The sequence below is a fragment of the Lactuca serriola genome, chromosome 3 (genome assembly GCF_051521515.1).
Source record: "Lactuca serriola cultivar US96UC23 chromosome 3, Lser_US96UC23_V15, whole genome shotgun sequence".
Classification (NCBI taxonomy): Eukaryota; Viridiplantae; Streptophyta; class Magnoliopsida; order Asterales; family Asteraceae; genus Lactuca; species Lactuca serriola.
Window position 1 is genome coordinate 276,741,589 of NC_136410.1, and position 14,568 is coordinate 276,756,156.

The 14,568-nt window shown below is 32.2% G+C and overlaps 1 protein-coding gene across 1 annotated transcript; it reads left to right on the top strand.

The window, feature by feature from the left end:
• The first annotated feature begins 10,439 nt into the window (after nucleotides 1-10,439).
• On the top strand, nucleotides 10,440-14,237 carry LOC145094012 (carotenoid cleavage dioxygenase 7, chloroplastic-like). Its single transcript, XM_079032268.1, has 7 exons — nucleotides 10,440-11,241; nucleotides 11,383-11,511; nucleotides 11,960-12,091; nucleotides 12,300-12,569; nucleotides 13,066-13,151; nucleotides 13,332-13,649; nucleotides 13,969-14,237. Exons 1-7 carry the CDS (start codon nucleotides 10,476-10,478, stop codon nucleotides 14,122-14,124), a joined length of 1,857 nt encoding a protein of 618 aa, XP_078888394.1. The 5' UTR covers nucleotides 10,440-10,475; the 3' UTR covers nucleotides 14,125-14,237.
• Nucleotides 14,238-14,568: the final 331 nt, after the last annotated feature.

Sequence of the window (14,568 nt, forward strand, 5' to 3'; positions counted from 1 at the left end):
ATGCACAAGATTATGACAAATTCTTATTGCACTTTGTGAATCACAATATAAAGGAATCTTTTTCATATTAATTGCATAATCTCTTAATTGACTTTGAATCCAAATTATTTGTGATGTACACGCAGCTGCAGCAACATATTCAGCTTCAGCGGTTGATATTGAAACACATGTTTGCTTCTTCGATTGCCAGCTGACCAGCTTTCCATCTAGCAATTGACACCCACCAGTTGTGCTTTTACGATCAAGACTGCATCCTCCAAGATCCGCATCCGAATAAGCTTGTATAAAGAACCCTATTTTCGAAGGATACCACAATCCTAACGAAGTAGTACCTTTCAAATATCGGAAAATATTCTTTACAGCTGTGAGATGTGGTTCACGTGGATTTGATTGATACCTTGCACAATTACAAACAGAATACATAGTATCAGGTCTACTTGCAGTTAAATACAATAAAGAACCAATCATGCTTCGATATAAAGTAATATCAACAGCAGATTTATCTAACGAAGGAGTTAGCTTTATGCCCATTGCCATTGGTATTCGTAACCTTGTGCTATTTGTCATTCCAAACTTTTCCAACAAATTCTTCGTATATTTCTCTTGATTAATGAATATGCCTTCCCTGTTTTGTCTAATATTCAAACCCAAAAAGTTATTAATTTTGCCCATCATACTCATTTCAAATTTGCTTTTCATCAAATCTTCGAATTCTTTAGATAAAGGAGGGTCAGTTGAGCCAAAAATTATATCATCAACATAAATTTGAACAAGCATCAGATGATTTCCAATTTTCTTTCGAAATAAAGTGGGATCAACTGAACCTTGTTTAAATTTAGATTGTTTCAAAAATGATGTTAGAGTTGCATACCATGCTCTTGGTGCTTATTTTAACCCATATACAGCTTTATCTAAAATATAAACATGATCAGGATGCTCTGAGTTTATAAAACCTGGAGGTTGTTCAACATATACCGTTTCTTCTAGTTCTCCATTTAAGAATGCACATTTGACATCCATTTGATAGACATCAAAATCTCTATGAGCTGCAAAAGCCAGAAAAATAGGAACAGCCTCGAGTCTTGCGACAGGGGCAAATGTTTCTTCGTAATCAATTCCTTCATGTTGAGAATATCCTTTAACAACAAGTCTGGCCTTATTTCGAATAATGTTTCCATCTTTGTCAGTTTTGTTTTTATAAATCCATTTAAGTCCAACACCTGACACATCATCAGGTTTTGGAATTAATCTCCAAACCTTGTTTCTTTCGAATTCAGACAATTCAGCTTGCATAGCAACAACCCAATCAGAGTGTTCCATTGCAATCATAACTGTCTTTGGTTCAACTTTGGAAATAAAAACATGAAACATGCAGAACTCTTGATGATTGTTCAGTACCTCATTTCGTGCATGAAGTTGTGCTCTTGTCATGATTCCTGCTTGTGGATCACCAAGAATTTGATCTTTTTGATGATTTCTTGTCCATTTATCCAATGGTGGATAATTAGGATCAAATTCCAAAAGTGCATCTTCGAACATTACATTGTTTCTGATCCATTTATAGAAATGGAATCATCAGCATCATCAAAATGTTCTTCTTCAAGAATTGGATCATTCTCTAGTATGAGCTCCCCCTCGATGATTGACTCCGTTTCGATATTTTGCTCTGGTTCACTGATCGTTTCTTCTTCAATAATTTGCTCCTCTTCGACACTAACATTTGTTGACATGTTATCTTGTTCACTATAACGCTCCCCCTCAACAAAAGTATTTGAATCCAAGTGCTCCCCCTCCACTGGATCATCAGCTTGTGCATTTGGGTTTAGATTCAAATTTGAAGTTGAATCATTGTTATACTTCGAATTTTCTGATGTTTGATTATCAGTTGCATTTCTTTCTGCATCAATTGCTTGATCTAAAATACCGAAAATCGAATCATAATCAACATCATTCATTTCAATTGAATCATCTATATTTGAAGAATTTTGCAAAATAGGATAATTCACAAATTTATGATTAGACTTTTTAATGTAATGATCATCAAATGTCAAATTAAAAGTTTCTTCCACTTTGCGAGTTCGCTTATTTAACACTCTATAAGCAACTGAATTGTGTGAATATCCCAAGAAAATTCCTTCATCTACTTTTGTTTGAAACTTCGAAAGATTATCCTTGAGATTCATTATGAAACACCTGCATCAAAAAACATGGAAAAATTTGACATTAGGTTTTCGATTATTGATGATTTCATAAGGAGTAACATTAAACCGTCTATGAATAAATGATCGATTTTGAGTAAAACACGCAGTTGAAACAGCTTCAGCCCAAAGATATTGAGGTAAATTCGAAAATGCCAACATTGTTCTTGCAGCTTCACATAATGATCGATTTCTTCTCTCAATTACACCATTTTGTTGTGGTGTATAAGGAGATGAAAAATTATGCGAAATTCCTTTTTCCCCCCGAAATGTATCGAAGACATGATTTTTGAATTCAGTTCCATGATCACTTTTAATTTTTCGAACTGTCTTCTTCAATGAAACTTCCATCTTTTTGATAAAATCAATCATCATTTGTGGAACTTCGGATTTTAACCTGAGAAAATAAACCCACGTGAATCTTGAAAAATCATCTACTATTAACAAAATGTACCTTTTCTTGTTAAGAGTAGCAACTGTTGAAGGACCACATAAATCTATATGCAGGAGTTCAAGGGGTTCAACAATCTTCGAATCTATTGTGATTGGATGACCTTGTTTGTATTGTTTCCCTACTTCGCAAGCTGCACACAAACTGTTATTATCATATATTAAGAATGGGTAAACCTCTTACCAGATCTTGTATGACAAGTTTGTTGATGTTTCAAAAATTGAGATATGATAATCTCCTATGCCATAACCAGCTAACATCAGCAGCAGCCTTTGAAAGTAGACACACAACAGGTTTGCCTATAATAGGAACAATATCCAATGTAAACATATCACCTTTTCTTTTTGACTTAAGTAAAACTTCCTTAGTCTTGACATTCGAAATGACACTTCCTTCTTCATTAAAAAGAACTTGATTGCCAGTGCCTACAACAAGTTGTGAAACACTTATCAAGTTGTGTTGCAAACCTTCAACAAATGTAACTTTGTTGATAGTGAAAATTTCATTCGTTATCTTCCCATAACCCTTGACTTTGCATTTGTGATTATTACCAAACTTACTCCTCCATTTTCTAGGCTTCGAAAATCACGCAAGTTTTCCTTCTTCCCAGTCATGTGACGTGAGCAACCGCTATCAATATACCACTTGTTATCATATTGCTCGTTACAAAGTACCTGCAATCATTGGAAAAATTTAGGTACCCAAGCTTTGTTGGGTCCATTCAAATTAGGTTTGAGATTCAATTGTAAAGTACAACCATTAACCCAATCATATACTTTGGTTTTGAAACCATCTATAAATCTAACATTTTCATTCGAAGGGTCAGATATATGAGTTTTTATTCTATTCAAATTTTCACTAATTTCACCCTTCGCATCTTGAGTTTGTGATTTTTCCCTTTTTGCTCTTGTGATCGGCTGCCAAACTTTAACTGATATATTTGACTCTTTCGATCATAAACTACTATTCGTTGAAGGATTAGCATATTTGTCATACGCCTCATGTATCTGTTCTTTTGAAAACTTACTTGATTGGTATATCTTTCCTTTTCCTTCCAACCAATTATCAATATTTCTCTTTGTTGTTATTCCCTTTACATATGAGACTTTGTCAGCTTGTTTCTTCAAAGGATTATAACATTTTGCTGTATTTGGAACATAATCAACTTTTGGTTTTGAAAAATATGATTCATGATAAGATGTCTTGTTTTGAAACTTTGAAGTTTGATTTCCAACCTTTTTCTGAAAAAAATTTCTAGGTATTGTAGATTTTATTTCATTTGAAATTTTTGAATTTTTATTTGAAAACAAAGCACTTTTCTCTTCAAAAATTTGAGATTTTGATTTTTCTTTAAAAACTTTTCTTCTTTTTGAAAAATTTGTTGATCTCATTTTTGATGGTTCAACAGTTTGCCAAAAAATTGTTTTCCTTGCTTGACGTTTCGAAATATTATTTTCCTTTGAAAAATTTTCAACTTGAGCTTTAAATTCTTTTGATTTAATTTTATCACTTTGTTAAATGTTTTAACATCAGTTTTAACATCTTCGTGCTTTGAAAACATATTTGCAGTTGGGACAACTTCTTTCTTTTCAACTTTTGACTTTTCAATCCATACTCTTTTTGGTTTATGATGTTGAAATTTATATAAATTCTTTGTAAGATTATTTTCAACTGTACTTTGATTTGAAAAGAATCCTTCATTTGATGTTTGCATATTGTCTTCCACAACCATCTTTTTGAATTCAGGTTTTACATTTTCAACATTACCTGTTGTTACGAAGACTTGATTTGGGAACACAATATCATCAGTGCATTTGAAGATTGGATAAACAACAATATTCGATTCAAGATAATGAGCACCTTTTTCACTAAGAATTTTCTCAAATTATTGTGTATCCAAATAGACTTGATCAACAACCACTCGAGGAATTTCAATTTCTTTCAACCTTTGACTTTGCTTTGAATTTGTATTTTCTTCTTCATTGTCACTATCATTCATTTGACTCTCATGTATTTCCACATATTCCATATCACAAACTTTCGAAGTTGAGGGTTTATTAGTTTCAATTTTCATTAATAAATCGTCACATTTTTCTTTCCCTTTAAATGAATTTGCAACATTTATGACAGACAACTGTGAACAATCTACATCTTCTAAATCACTAATTTCACTAATATTATCAGAATTTTCTTCAATATTAGCATTATTAGTTTCACTATTAGATGTAGAATTCTCAGTCTTTTTCAAAATTCGAAGTTGTTCTGATTTAGTTAAGGTTTCATTTAAAATTTTTACTAAATCATTAGCATCAAGATAATCTTCGACTTTTGCAATTCCATATCTAAACCTATCATCTGGAACTTTGTTGAAATCAGAAATTTCTTTTTCACAATCATATGAAATACTATCAACCTTAGCTCTATCATAAGCTAAAAATGGTAGTAATTTTCTATGTTGTTCCTTACTTATTTCACATGAATGATGTAACTCAGTTAATTTTGCATACAGTCTTTTTGCTGAATTATAAAAAACATTTCTCTGAGCTAACAACAAGTTTATTTCTTTTTCTAACTTTTCTCTATCCTCCATGAGCTAACAAAAAACTTGCAATTATAAGTAATCAATCCTAGTGACTTTTGAATCTAACATTTTTCTCGTCTCTAGTAATTGATCACTTAACTTTTTCGCTTCATTGCTAGCAGACACAATGATTGAATCAAAGTAAGTAACAGTTTCATCAAAAGATACTAACTCAGAATTATATGCAGAAACTAGAATGTTAAAAGATTCAAGAATGTTACGTACCTTGGTAGTCATAGGCGACTTGTCAGTAGACTTCGAAACGAAGCATTGCCCACACACTTCGCCAGTCTGTTCATCATCTGAATCCTCTTCCATTTTTGCATACATAGCTCCATGAGTTGGATTTTTCATCTCTTCATCATCTGAACCCGAAGACCATATTTGATATGTTCCATCCGATTCAGTTTCTCCATGAGCCACCAATGACAAATTCTTCGCTTTCTTCTTTACTTCCTCCAGTTTCTTAGTGTAGTAAGCTTCATCCTTTGTTTTACTCTTCTTTTCTTCCTTCTTCCTCAATAGGCAATCTACTGCCAAATGATTTGCTCCATAGCAATAATGACAATTGATCCCTGTATCACCTTTCAATAGCATCTTCATTTTCTCTATCTCATTCTTCGAATTTGTCTTCATTTCTATTTTCTTTTCATCCAGTTTGTTTTTGTTCTCAAAACTACCCTTCGAATCTGATGACTTCTTTGGATTAAAAGGTTTCTTAAAAAATTTCTTTACTCTATTGTTTGAGTAAAAAGCAACAGCCTCATCATCAGAATTCATCAAAAAACCTTCTTCTTCATCAGACTTCAATTTTTCACTTTCTCTTTCTGAAACCTCCGAAACTAGAGCCAAAGGACCACCAAGACTTGCTATAGCTTCTCTAGCTATTTCATTAACTTCATTTTCATGAGATTTTAATTGATTGTACAAGTCATTCAAAGTCGAAGTATCAAAACCTTGTTGATTTTTCACCATCATGCTCACACTTCTCCACTCCTTTCGAAGTCCCATTACAAATATCAAATTATACTCCATTGGTGACCTTATTATACTATAACGATTACAACGATAGATTAACTCGTTGAACCTATCATAGTATGCTTCAATAGACTCATTTTCTTTCTGTCTGAAATCTTTGAGTTCTACCAGGCATTGTTTCACAGATGTGATCTTCGTCTTTTCACTCCCTTGAAATTTGTCTTTGAGATTGTTCCAGATTTCTTTAGCTGTTTTGCATGTTCTGACATAATTGTACACAACAGGAGGCAACGCACCTCTTAATTCCCTCATGCATTTCTTCTCCAGACGTTTTAAACGATCTGTTTGATTATCAACTTCTGAACTGCTTGAAGACATGCCGATTGGCTGAACTTGTGCAGGTTGATTGATTTCTCCTGAGATGCATTTCCATAATTCTTCATCCAATCCGTTCAAGTAATCTTCCATACGATCTGCCCACTGATCATAATATTCTGGAATAAGCATTGGAATTTTTGTGGATGATCCAAGCAAATGAGAAAATGATGTCATCGAATTCAGATTGAATGACGCCATTGTTATACGGACAAAAACTTCAAGATGATACTAAACTTTTGAGAATTTTGAAAATCAAATTGTATAATTCAATTTAGAATTACACACCGAACACTCGATTAACAAATATTTTTGCAGAATCAAATCCTAGATTGAGATCTAGATGAAGTTTTCAAATTCAAAAAGGATGGAAACTTTTTGAATCAAATAGTAGATTCAAAAACCTTTTTGATCGAATGAAAATCAGATCACAGAAAGGATTCCTGCTCTGATACCAATTGATGAGATTTGAAATCGAGTTTAAAAATCAATTCACGTAAGAATTAAGAAAGAAGAAATACGATGAATACGAGAGTAAATATAATAGTTGATCAGCTCATATTATGCTTTTGATTTTACAGAGTACAAAAGAATTCTCTATAAAGAATATGTGAAAGTTTTTTTACTCACTCAGTACAGTCTCCTATTTATAGGAGTACAAAAGCATAATAAAATACTAAGGACTGGACATTCAAACTATTCATTAAAATGACTTAGTAAATATAACATTACATCCGAAGATTCTACTTACGAAGATTAAAGATCCTTCGTAACCATACAACTAACACTTCGACTTATTACAACATTTATACCGTAACAGGCCGAGGTTCGGTCCCTACTGCTGCTGGACCCGAAGATCAAATGGAGCGAAGGTGGTCAGGAGCGAAATGGGGGGAAGGTGAAAGGAAGGTTTGGTCCGAAGGGAGGTTCGGTTCGGTTCGCAGGTTTGGGTTCGGTTCGCATGGTTTCGGTTCTTCAGCAGTTCGGTCCCTATATGGATCCTTCGGTTCTAAGCACTTTTGGTCCAAGAGGGTTCGCTTCCTAAAGGGAGGCTTCGGTCATCCTACTTGACCACCTATTTAAATATATCCATGTGTCATACCAAAACAAGGCTCTATCATCCGACTTGACCACCTATTTAAATATATCCATAGTACCCAAGTTATGTCTCTATAATACTTTTTTAATACTCACAACATTGTTCCATACTCTACAACATGGTTTTTTACGAGGTGATCGTCAGGCTTTCCAGATAAGTTATGAACTTTCCTGTTATCATAGGATTCTAGAGGGAATGGTTTTCGAATTTTAATCTCAACCATTATTTCACAAGTAGACTAACATTTAAAGCAAGAATCAAACCTACCCCTTATCCACCACATTTTATTGAAGTTATGACCTTTTCCCAAGAAACCCAATGTATCTTCCTTTTATCCTCATGTCAACCCCATAAAAACTTTCTTCCTATTTTCTCTAATTCTTTAATTACCCCCAATGGAACCTTAAAGAGTGATAAGAAGTATGTGGGGAGGTTTCCTAGCATCGATTTTATTAATGTTAGTTGACCACCGAATGAGAGTGTTTTAGCCTTCCAAATGGATAACTTGGAGTGAAATTTCTTGATGATCGTTTTCCAATTCTTGACTAGATTTGTGTTAACTCCCACTGGAAACTTGAGGTAGTTGTAAGGAACGGTTCCCATATTGCTCCATAGGATATTTGCCTAATTCTTGGTTTCTTGATTTTTGCCACGATTCCTAAGACTTTTGATTTATGAAAGTTCACTTTGATACCAGAGGATACATAGAAACAATGTGGGATATGTGCAAGGTTTTGAGGTTGGAACGATTCCATCCCCCCATGAACGGTGCATCGTCGACATAAATCATATAGAATAATAATGTCCTGTCGCTTGTAATTTTAACCACTTTGAAAATACCTTTTTTCACATGCAGATTTAAGAGTTACATTCAAACCTTCCATGGCTATTATAAATAGGAATGATGAGAGAGGGTCTCCTTGACATACACCTTTAGTTACTTCAAACTCTTTCGTTTGCATGCCATTAGTGATGGCCGACACTTTATATGAGATTACACACCCATGAATCCAATAACACCTTTTGTTTACAAATCCCATTTGTGAGAGGATGACATCTAGATATTCCCAGTTAACCGAATTAATTGCTTTGTCAAAATCATCCTTGAATAGTAGGATTTTCTTTTTCACACGCGTGGCCCTAGAACATATTTCATTAACCATCAGAGGCCCTTCAAGTATACATTGACCTTCCACATAAGCCGATTGAACATCCCCAATGATACCACTGATGATAGATTCCATGCTCGTAGCTAGAATTAAAATTCCACATTTAATATGTAAGGTAATATATATGTAAGGTATTAATTAGAAATGATTTATATATGTAATATATTCAATACATTAAAGCCTTATTAATTTTAATAATTCAAAAAATTTCTCATTTTTTTTTATATAAATTCAAAATTTTCAAATTGTTAAAATTTTATATTTAATTTTTTTTAAAATAATCTCATGTAATACATGAGTTTCACACCTAGTAAGTAATAAACTAATAAGTAAAAACTATTTATGCAAACACTTCCCAATTATGACAAGTCAAAAAATTTGCACATTAATCTGATCCAAAAAAAACATGTGATTAATAACTTTTAAATTGAATGGACATGTGCTTAATAATTAATTACCGGCGAATATATGTTTTTTTTTCTAAATTGAATTAAAAATCTAATGTACGGCGAATAAACGTGGTAAGTACAATCAATTAATATAACAACAAAACTTAGCATGTTAAATAACTAGGTGTGAGACCCATATATCATATGGGTTTATTTAAAAAAGAATTAAATTTAAAATTTTAACAATTTGAAAATTTTAAATTTATAAGAAAAATGAGAATTTTTTTGAATTATTAAAATTAATGAAGTTTTAATGTATCGAATACATTACATATATAAACCCTTTTTAATAGATACCTTACATATATATTACTTTATATATTAAATGTGGAACTTTAATTTAATAAAATGAAAAATACAATAAAATGACAAGTAGAAAATAGAAAATTCAAAAATTCTAGAAAATGACATGTGTCTAAATGAATGAGAAGAGGACATGTGGCAAAAAACCTTCATTTATTATAGTAGATTTTTATAAGAGAAAGAGAACATAAAAACAATTCTAGTATACAAAGTAACTACATGTATCAATTTAATTAAATCCATTGTGCCCGATTTTTGTTTTATTAACAATTTAAAGAATAACATAAAAAATTAGTTGGAAACACAAACTAATGTTCAAAACTTGTCCATCATGTATTTAAATGTTTACCATATTAAAAATAGTTTTAAAATAATATAAATTGTTATATTAATATTTTAACTTTTAGAATGATATTTAATGAATTAGTCATCCAAAAAGAGGATACGGTATAATATATTGGTCGTTATCATGTAAAACCAATTAAAAACTTAAATATTCAAAATAGCTTTAATTTAATGATTGGAATGTATATAAAATTAAAAAAAAAAACAAAAATATTAATAAATTACTTAAGCTTTGTTAAAACATTATTGATCTTGATCATAATTACTTTTAACCCATAGATAAATTCCGACGACACTATATTACCACCTACTCATAGCTTATAAAGATTAATTTGTGACGTTAAATCCAAGTATAATTGACACGGACAAGTGTTACACCAACAAACAATTAATAAATAGAAGTAATTATACCAAACAATCAGGGATATCATTGTCATTTCCGCTTGTACTTTCTATAAATAGATCTTGCACCATTACTAACTTAATTTTTTAATTTGCTATTGCCATAGCCACCACCCTCGACAAAAATGCAGGCCAAAGCATTCAATTTCATCCCATTGAAACCATCGTCCCCGGTGATCAAACTGCTGCCACCCCACGTGATCTCATTTCCTGACCATGTTACTCGAGAAATTTCCATATCTATACCAAATCAACAAGTATCAACTTCAATACAAGACGAAAAAGCAGCAGCTTATTGGGATTATCAGTCTCTATTCGTCTCCCAACGAACAGAGACAATTAATCCTATTGTTCTGCGTGTCGTTGAAGGCTCCATCCCGTCAGATTTTCCACTAGGGACATATTATCTGACGGGACCAGGATTATTTAAAGACGACCACGGCTCAACCGTGCACCCTCTAGATGGCCATGGCTATCTTAGAGCTTTTACTATTGATGGGGCCAAAGGTGAGGTCACGTTCATGGCCAGATATATTAAGACCACTGCTCAGGTGGAGGAGCATGATGGTCATACCGGTGAGTGGCGGTTCACTCACCGCGGCCCGTTCTCAGTGCTGAAGAACGGTAAAAAGATTGGAAATACCAAAGTTATGAAAAACGTCGCTAATACAAGTGTATTAAGATGGGGTGACCGGTTGTTCTGCTTGTGGGAAGGTGGTGCGCCGTATGAGATTGAATCTGACTCATTGGATACGATTGGAAAGTTTGATTTGATCAACGGTTCAGATGGATCATCAGTATCATCATCGACCTCATCAGACCGAGATACGCTAGATCATCCTCGGGATGTGTTGGATCTGGCTGCAAGTATATTGAAACCAATATTATATGGTAAGAATACTCAGAAAGAATTGAATTAATTATTACTTTTTAAATATTATCTTATTGTATGGCATGAACATAAAAAATAATTGAATTACTTACTATTTATTGAATATTATATAATTGGAATCTTTTTTTATGTGCACGCAGGGGTTTTCAAGATGCCACCGAAACGGCTATTGTCGCATTATAAGATTGATGCGCAGAGGAATAGGCTTCTTATGATGTCATGCAATGCAGAGGATATGCTCCTCCCACGCAGTACTTTCACCTTTTACGGTACGTAATATATTTATCTTTTGAAAAGAAAAAAAAATACATAAAAAGATTATTTAAAAGATGTATCATACGAAATATGTTTTGATACGTGAGGAAAGAAAATACACTAGCACATGTTCTTGGGAAGATGAACATAATTTCAGCATAATTAAATGATATTGGTGCATCGTAATATATTGAACTATATACATTTTATTTGTTTTTGATATATATTATAATAAAGTTTAACGTTTTATTGTGATCGAACCCTATATCATGTGAAAGTCGATGTATCATAGAACTATAATTGATCAGTTTAAATTTCTAAATGATAACCTATACATTTCACCTTATTTAGTCAGTTTTTTTTTGTTAAACTAGATGTTACATAATGCTTTTATTTGAGTTTAATTAGCGGAAAGTATATTTAACAAGGGAATAATAATTGAATATTTTGGTTATGTTGCAGAATTTGATTGTAATTTCAAGATGCTACAGAGACAAGAATTCAAACTCGAAGAACACCTAATGATACACGACTGGGCTTTCACAGATTCTCATTACGTATTGTTTGGCAATCGCATCAAACTTGACATTCTTGGTAATTATATATATTCTATATAAATGAGTATGTTTATGTTATACATAAAGAAACTTACATGTGAAACCACTTAAAATAGTTTACAAATGAGTAAAACATCATCCTCCAAAATTCCTGTCTACAATGATATGTTAGAAACAATTATATTAGTTATGTAGTTGTTCATTTCAATTGTTATCCTTCTTATTGAGAAAAAACAAATATGTAGGATCAATGACTGCAATATGTGGATTTACTCCAATGATATCAGCATTGTCTGTGAATCCTAGTAAGTCGACATCTCCTATATATTTGTTGCCACGTGTTCCTATGCATGGAGAATTGAGGGATTGGAAAGTGCCGATTGAAGCTCCTTCGCAAATGTGGGTGCTTCATGTTGGAAATGCATTCGAAGAAAGAGATCATAATGGCAATACACAAATTAAAATACAAGCTAGCGGTTGTTCTTACAAGTGGTTCAATTTTCAGAAAATGTTTGGTATTTCTCAATATTCTATTATAAGATAGTAATAAAATAAAATTTTTAGTAAATTACACGAATGGTGCCTACTGTTTGGGGTAATTTGCGAGCTTGGTCCCTAACTTATTTTTTTTTCACTCGGAGTGTCCCTACTATTTGTTTTTGTTACGTGTTGAGTCCTTACTGTTTGTTTTTGTTACGCACTTGGTCCCTGTCTTACCTAAAAGGACTATTATTTAAATATGAAAAAAAATGGTGGAGTAGGTAAAGTAAGGTGAGAAGGGTGAGGTGGTGAGTGTGTTTATTTAAATAAATTAAAAAGCAATGACAAAATAGTTTTTTTAAGTAACACAGGGACAAAACGCGTAACAAAAACAAATAACAGAATCTTCCGAGTTAAAAAAATAAGTTATGGACCAAACACACAAATTACCCTAAACCATCAGGACCATTCGTGTAATTTACTCTAAAATTTTAAACCTTTTGATAACTTAGTGTAATTTTCTTATAACAGGATATGATTGGCAAAGTGGTAAACTAGACCCCTCGATGATGAATGCGGACAAAGGAGAAGATAAATTGTTGCCTCGTCTTGTCGAGGTGTCTCATTTAGTTTCATTAATCATTCTATTAAAAAAATGTTTATTTTAATGTATAGTATAAATTTCAAAGAATTGGAAAAATAATTGTTACAAAGAAGCTCAACTTAGGCCCGTTTTAATATGTAATTAGTCCTTGACCACATTTGCTTGACGAGTTCCTTTTTTCTATGACATATAGGTGTCTATTAACTTAGATGCAAACGGAAACTGCGAAAAATGTTGTGTTGATCCGTTAAACAATGAATGGAACAAAGCAACTGATTTCCCAGTTATCAACCAAGATTTTAGTGGAAGCAACAATAAGTATGTATATGCAGCAACATGTTCAGGCGTTCGTCGAGAATTGCCACATTTTCCATTTGATACAGTTGTGAAGTTCAACACCCTGAAGAATTCCACTCAAACGTGGTCGGTGGGCACCCGAAGATTCATTGGTGAGCCAATTTTCATCTCGAATGGAAGCAATGAAGATGATGGGTACCTTCTAGTTGTCGAGGTATGTGCTCAAATTTTTCTTAGTAATATTTTACATATAAAACTTTCATATTTTTTTCTTATTACTACATTAACCTTTGTAGTTTCAAATATTATATAAGTAAAAAATTGTCATTTCATATTATTATGAAATTATAAAAGTGGAAATTATGGGATGACTATAACTTGGTATAACTTTTAATGTATAATGATGTAGTACACAACAACAATATGATATTATATTAAATATATCAATAAAGTTTCATTGTTATATGTTGAGATTAACCTAATTTTTATCATATTTAGTAGAAAGATCCTAATTAAATTATAATTACTTACAGTATGCAGTATCAGAACAAAGGTCATATCTAGTGATTTTGGATGGCAAGAAGATCGGGGAGACAAATGCGGTCGTGGCAAAACTTGAGGTTCCTAAATCCTTGAATTTCCCACTTGGATTTCATGGATTTTGGGCTCCTACGAGTTCTAAAGCATAGATAAATATGTTAGTGTATTTATATATTGTTTAAAATGCTAAATGCTAGAAATAGTAGCATACTTTCATTTATTAGTGAATTATAGCAGCAAATTTTCTTTTGTTCTATTACAACATTGAACTTTTAAAATATTATACTAAAGCATCATACATTTAATAATTTAATAATGTACCCAACTATAGTAATCTATTGAATTTATATTATAACAATATGTCATGAAAACTCTCCATTTATTGCATTGTACTATTTGGTGGAATTGTTTTGTATTTTGATAACATTTATTTCATTTATTAGTTAATTATAGCTTCAAATTTTATTTTATTTCCATTACAACATTGAACTTTTAAAATATTATACTAAAGCATCATACATTCAATAATATACCCAACTATAGTATTCTATTGAATTTATATTACGCCAATATGTTGGGAAAACTCTATCCAT

Coding starts and splice junctions, on each gene's coding strand:
- LOC145094012 (XM_079032268.1), top strand. CDS start 10,476: ATGCAGGCCAAAGCATTCAATTTCATCCCATTGAAACCATCGTCCCCG. Junction 11,512..11,959: donor CAGTACTTTCACCTTTTACG/GTACGTAATATA, acceptor GTTATGTTGCAG/AATTTGATTGTAATTTCAAG. Junction 12,570..13,065: donor CAATTTTCAGAAAATGTTTG/GTATTTCTCAAT, acceptor TTCTTATAACAG/GATATGATTGGCAAAGTGGT.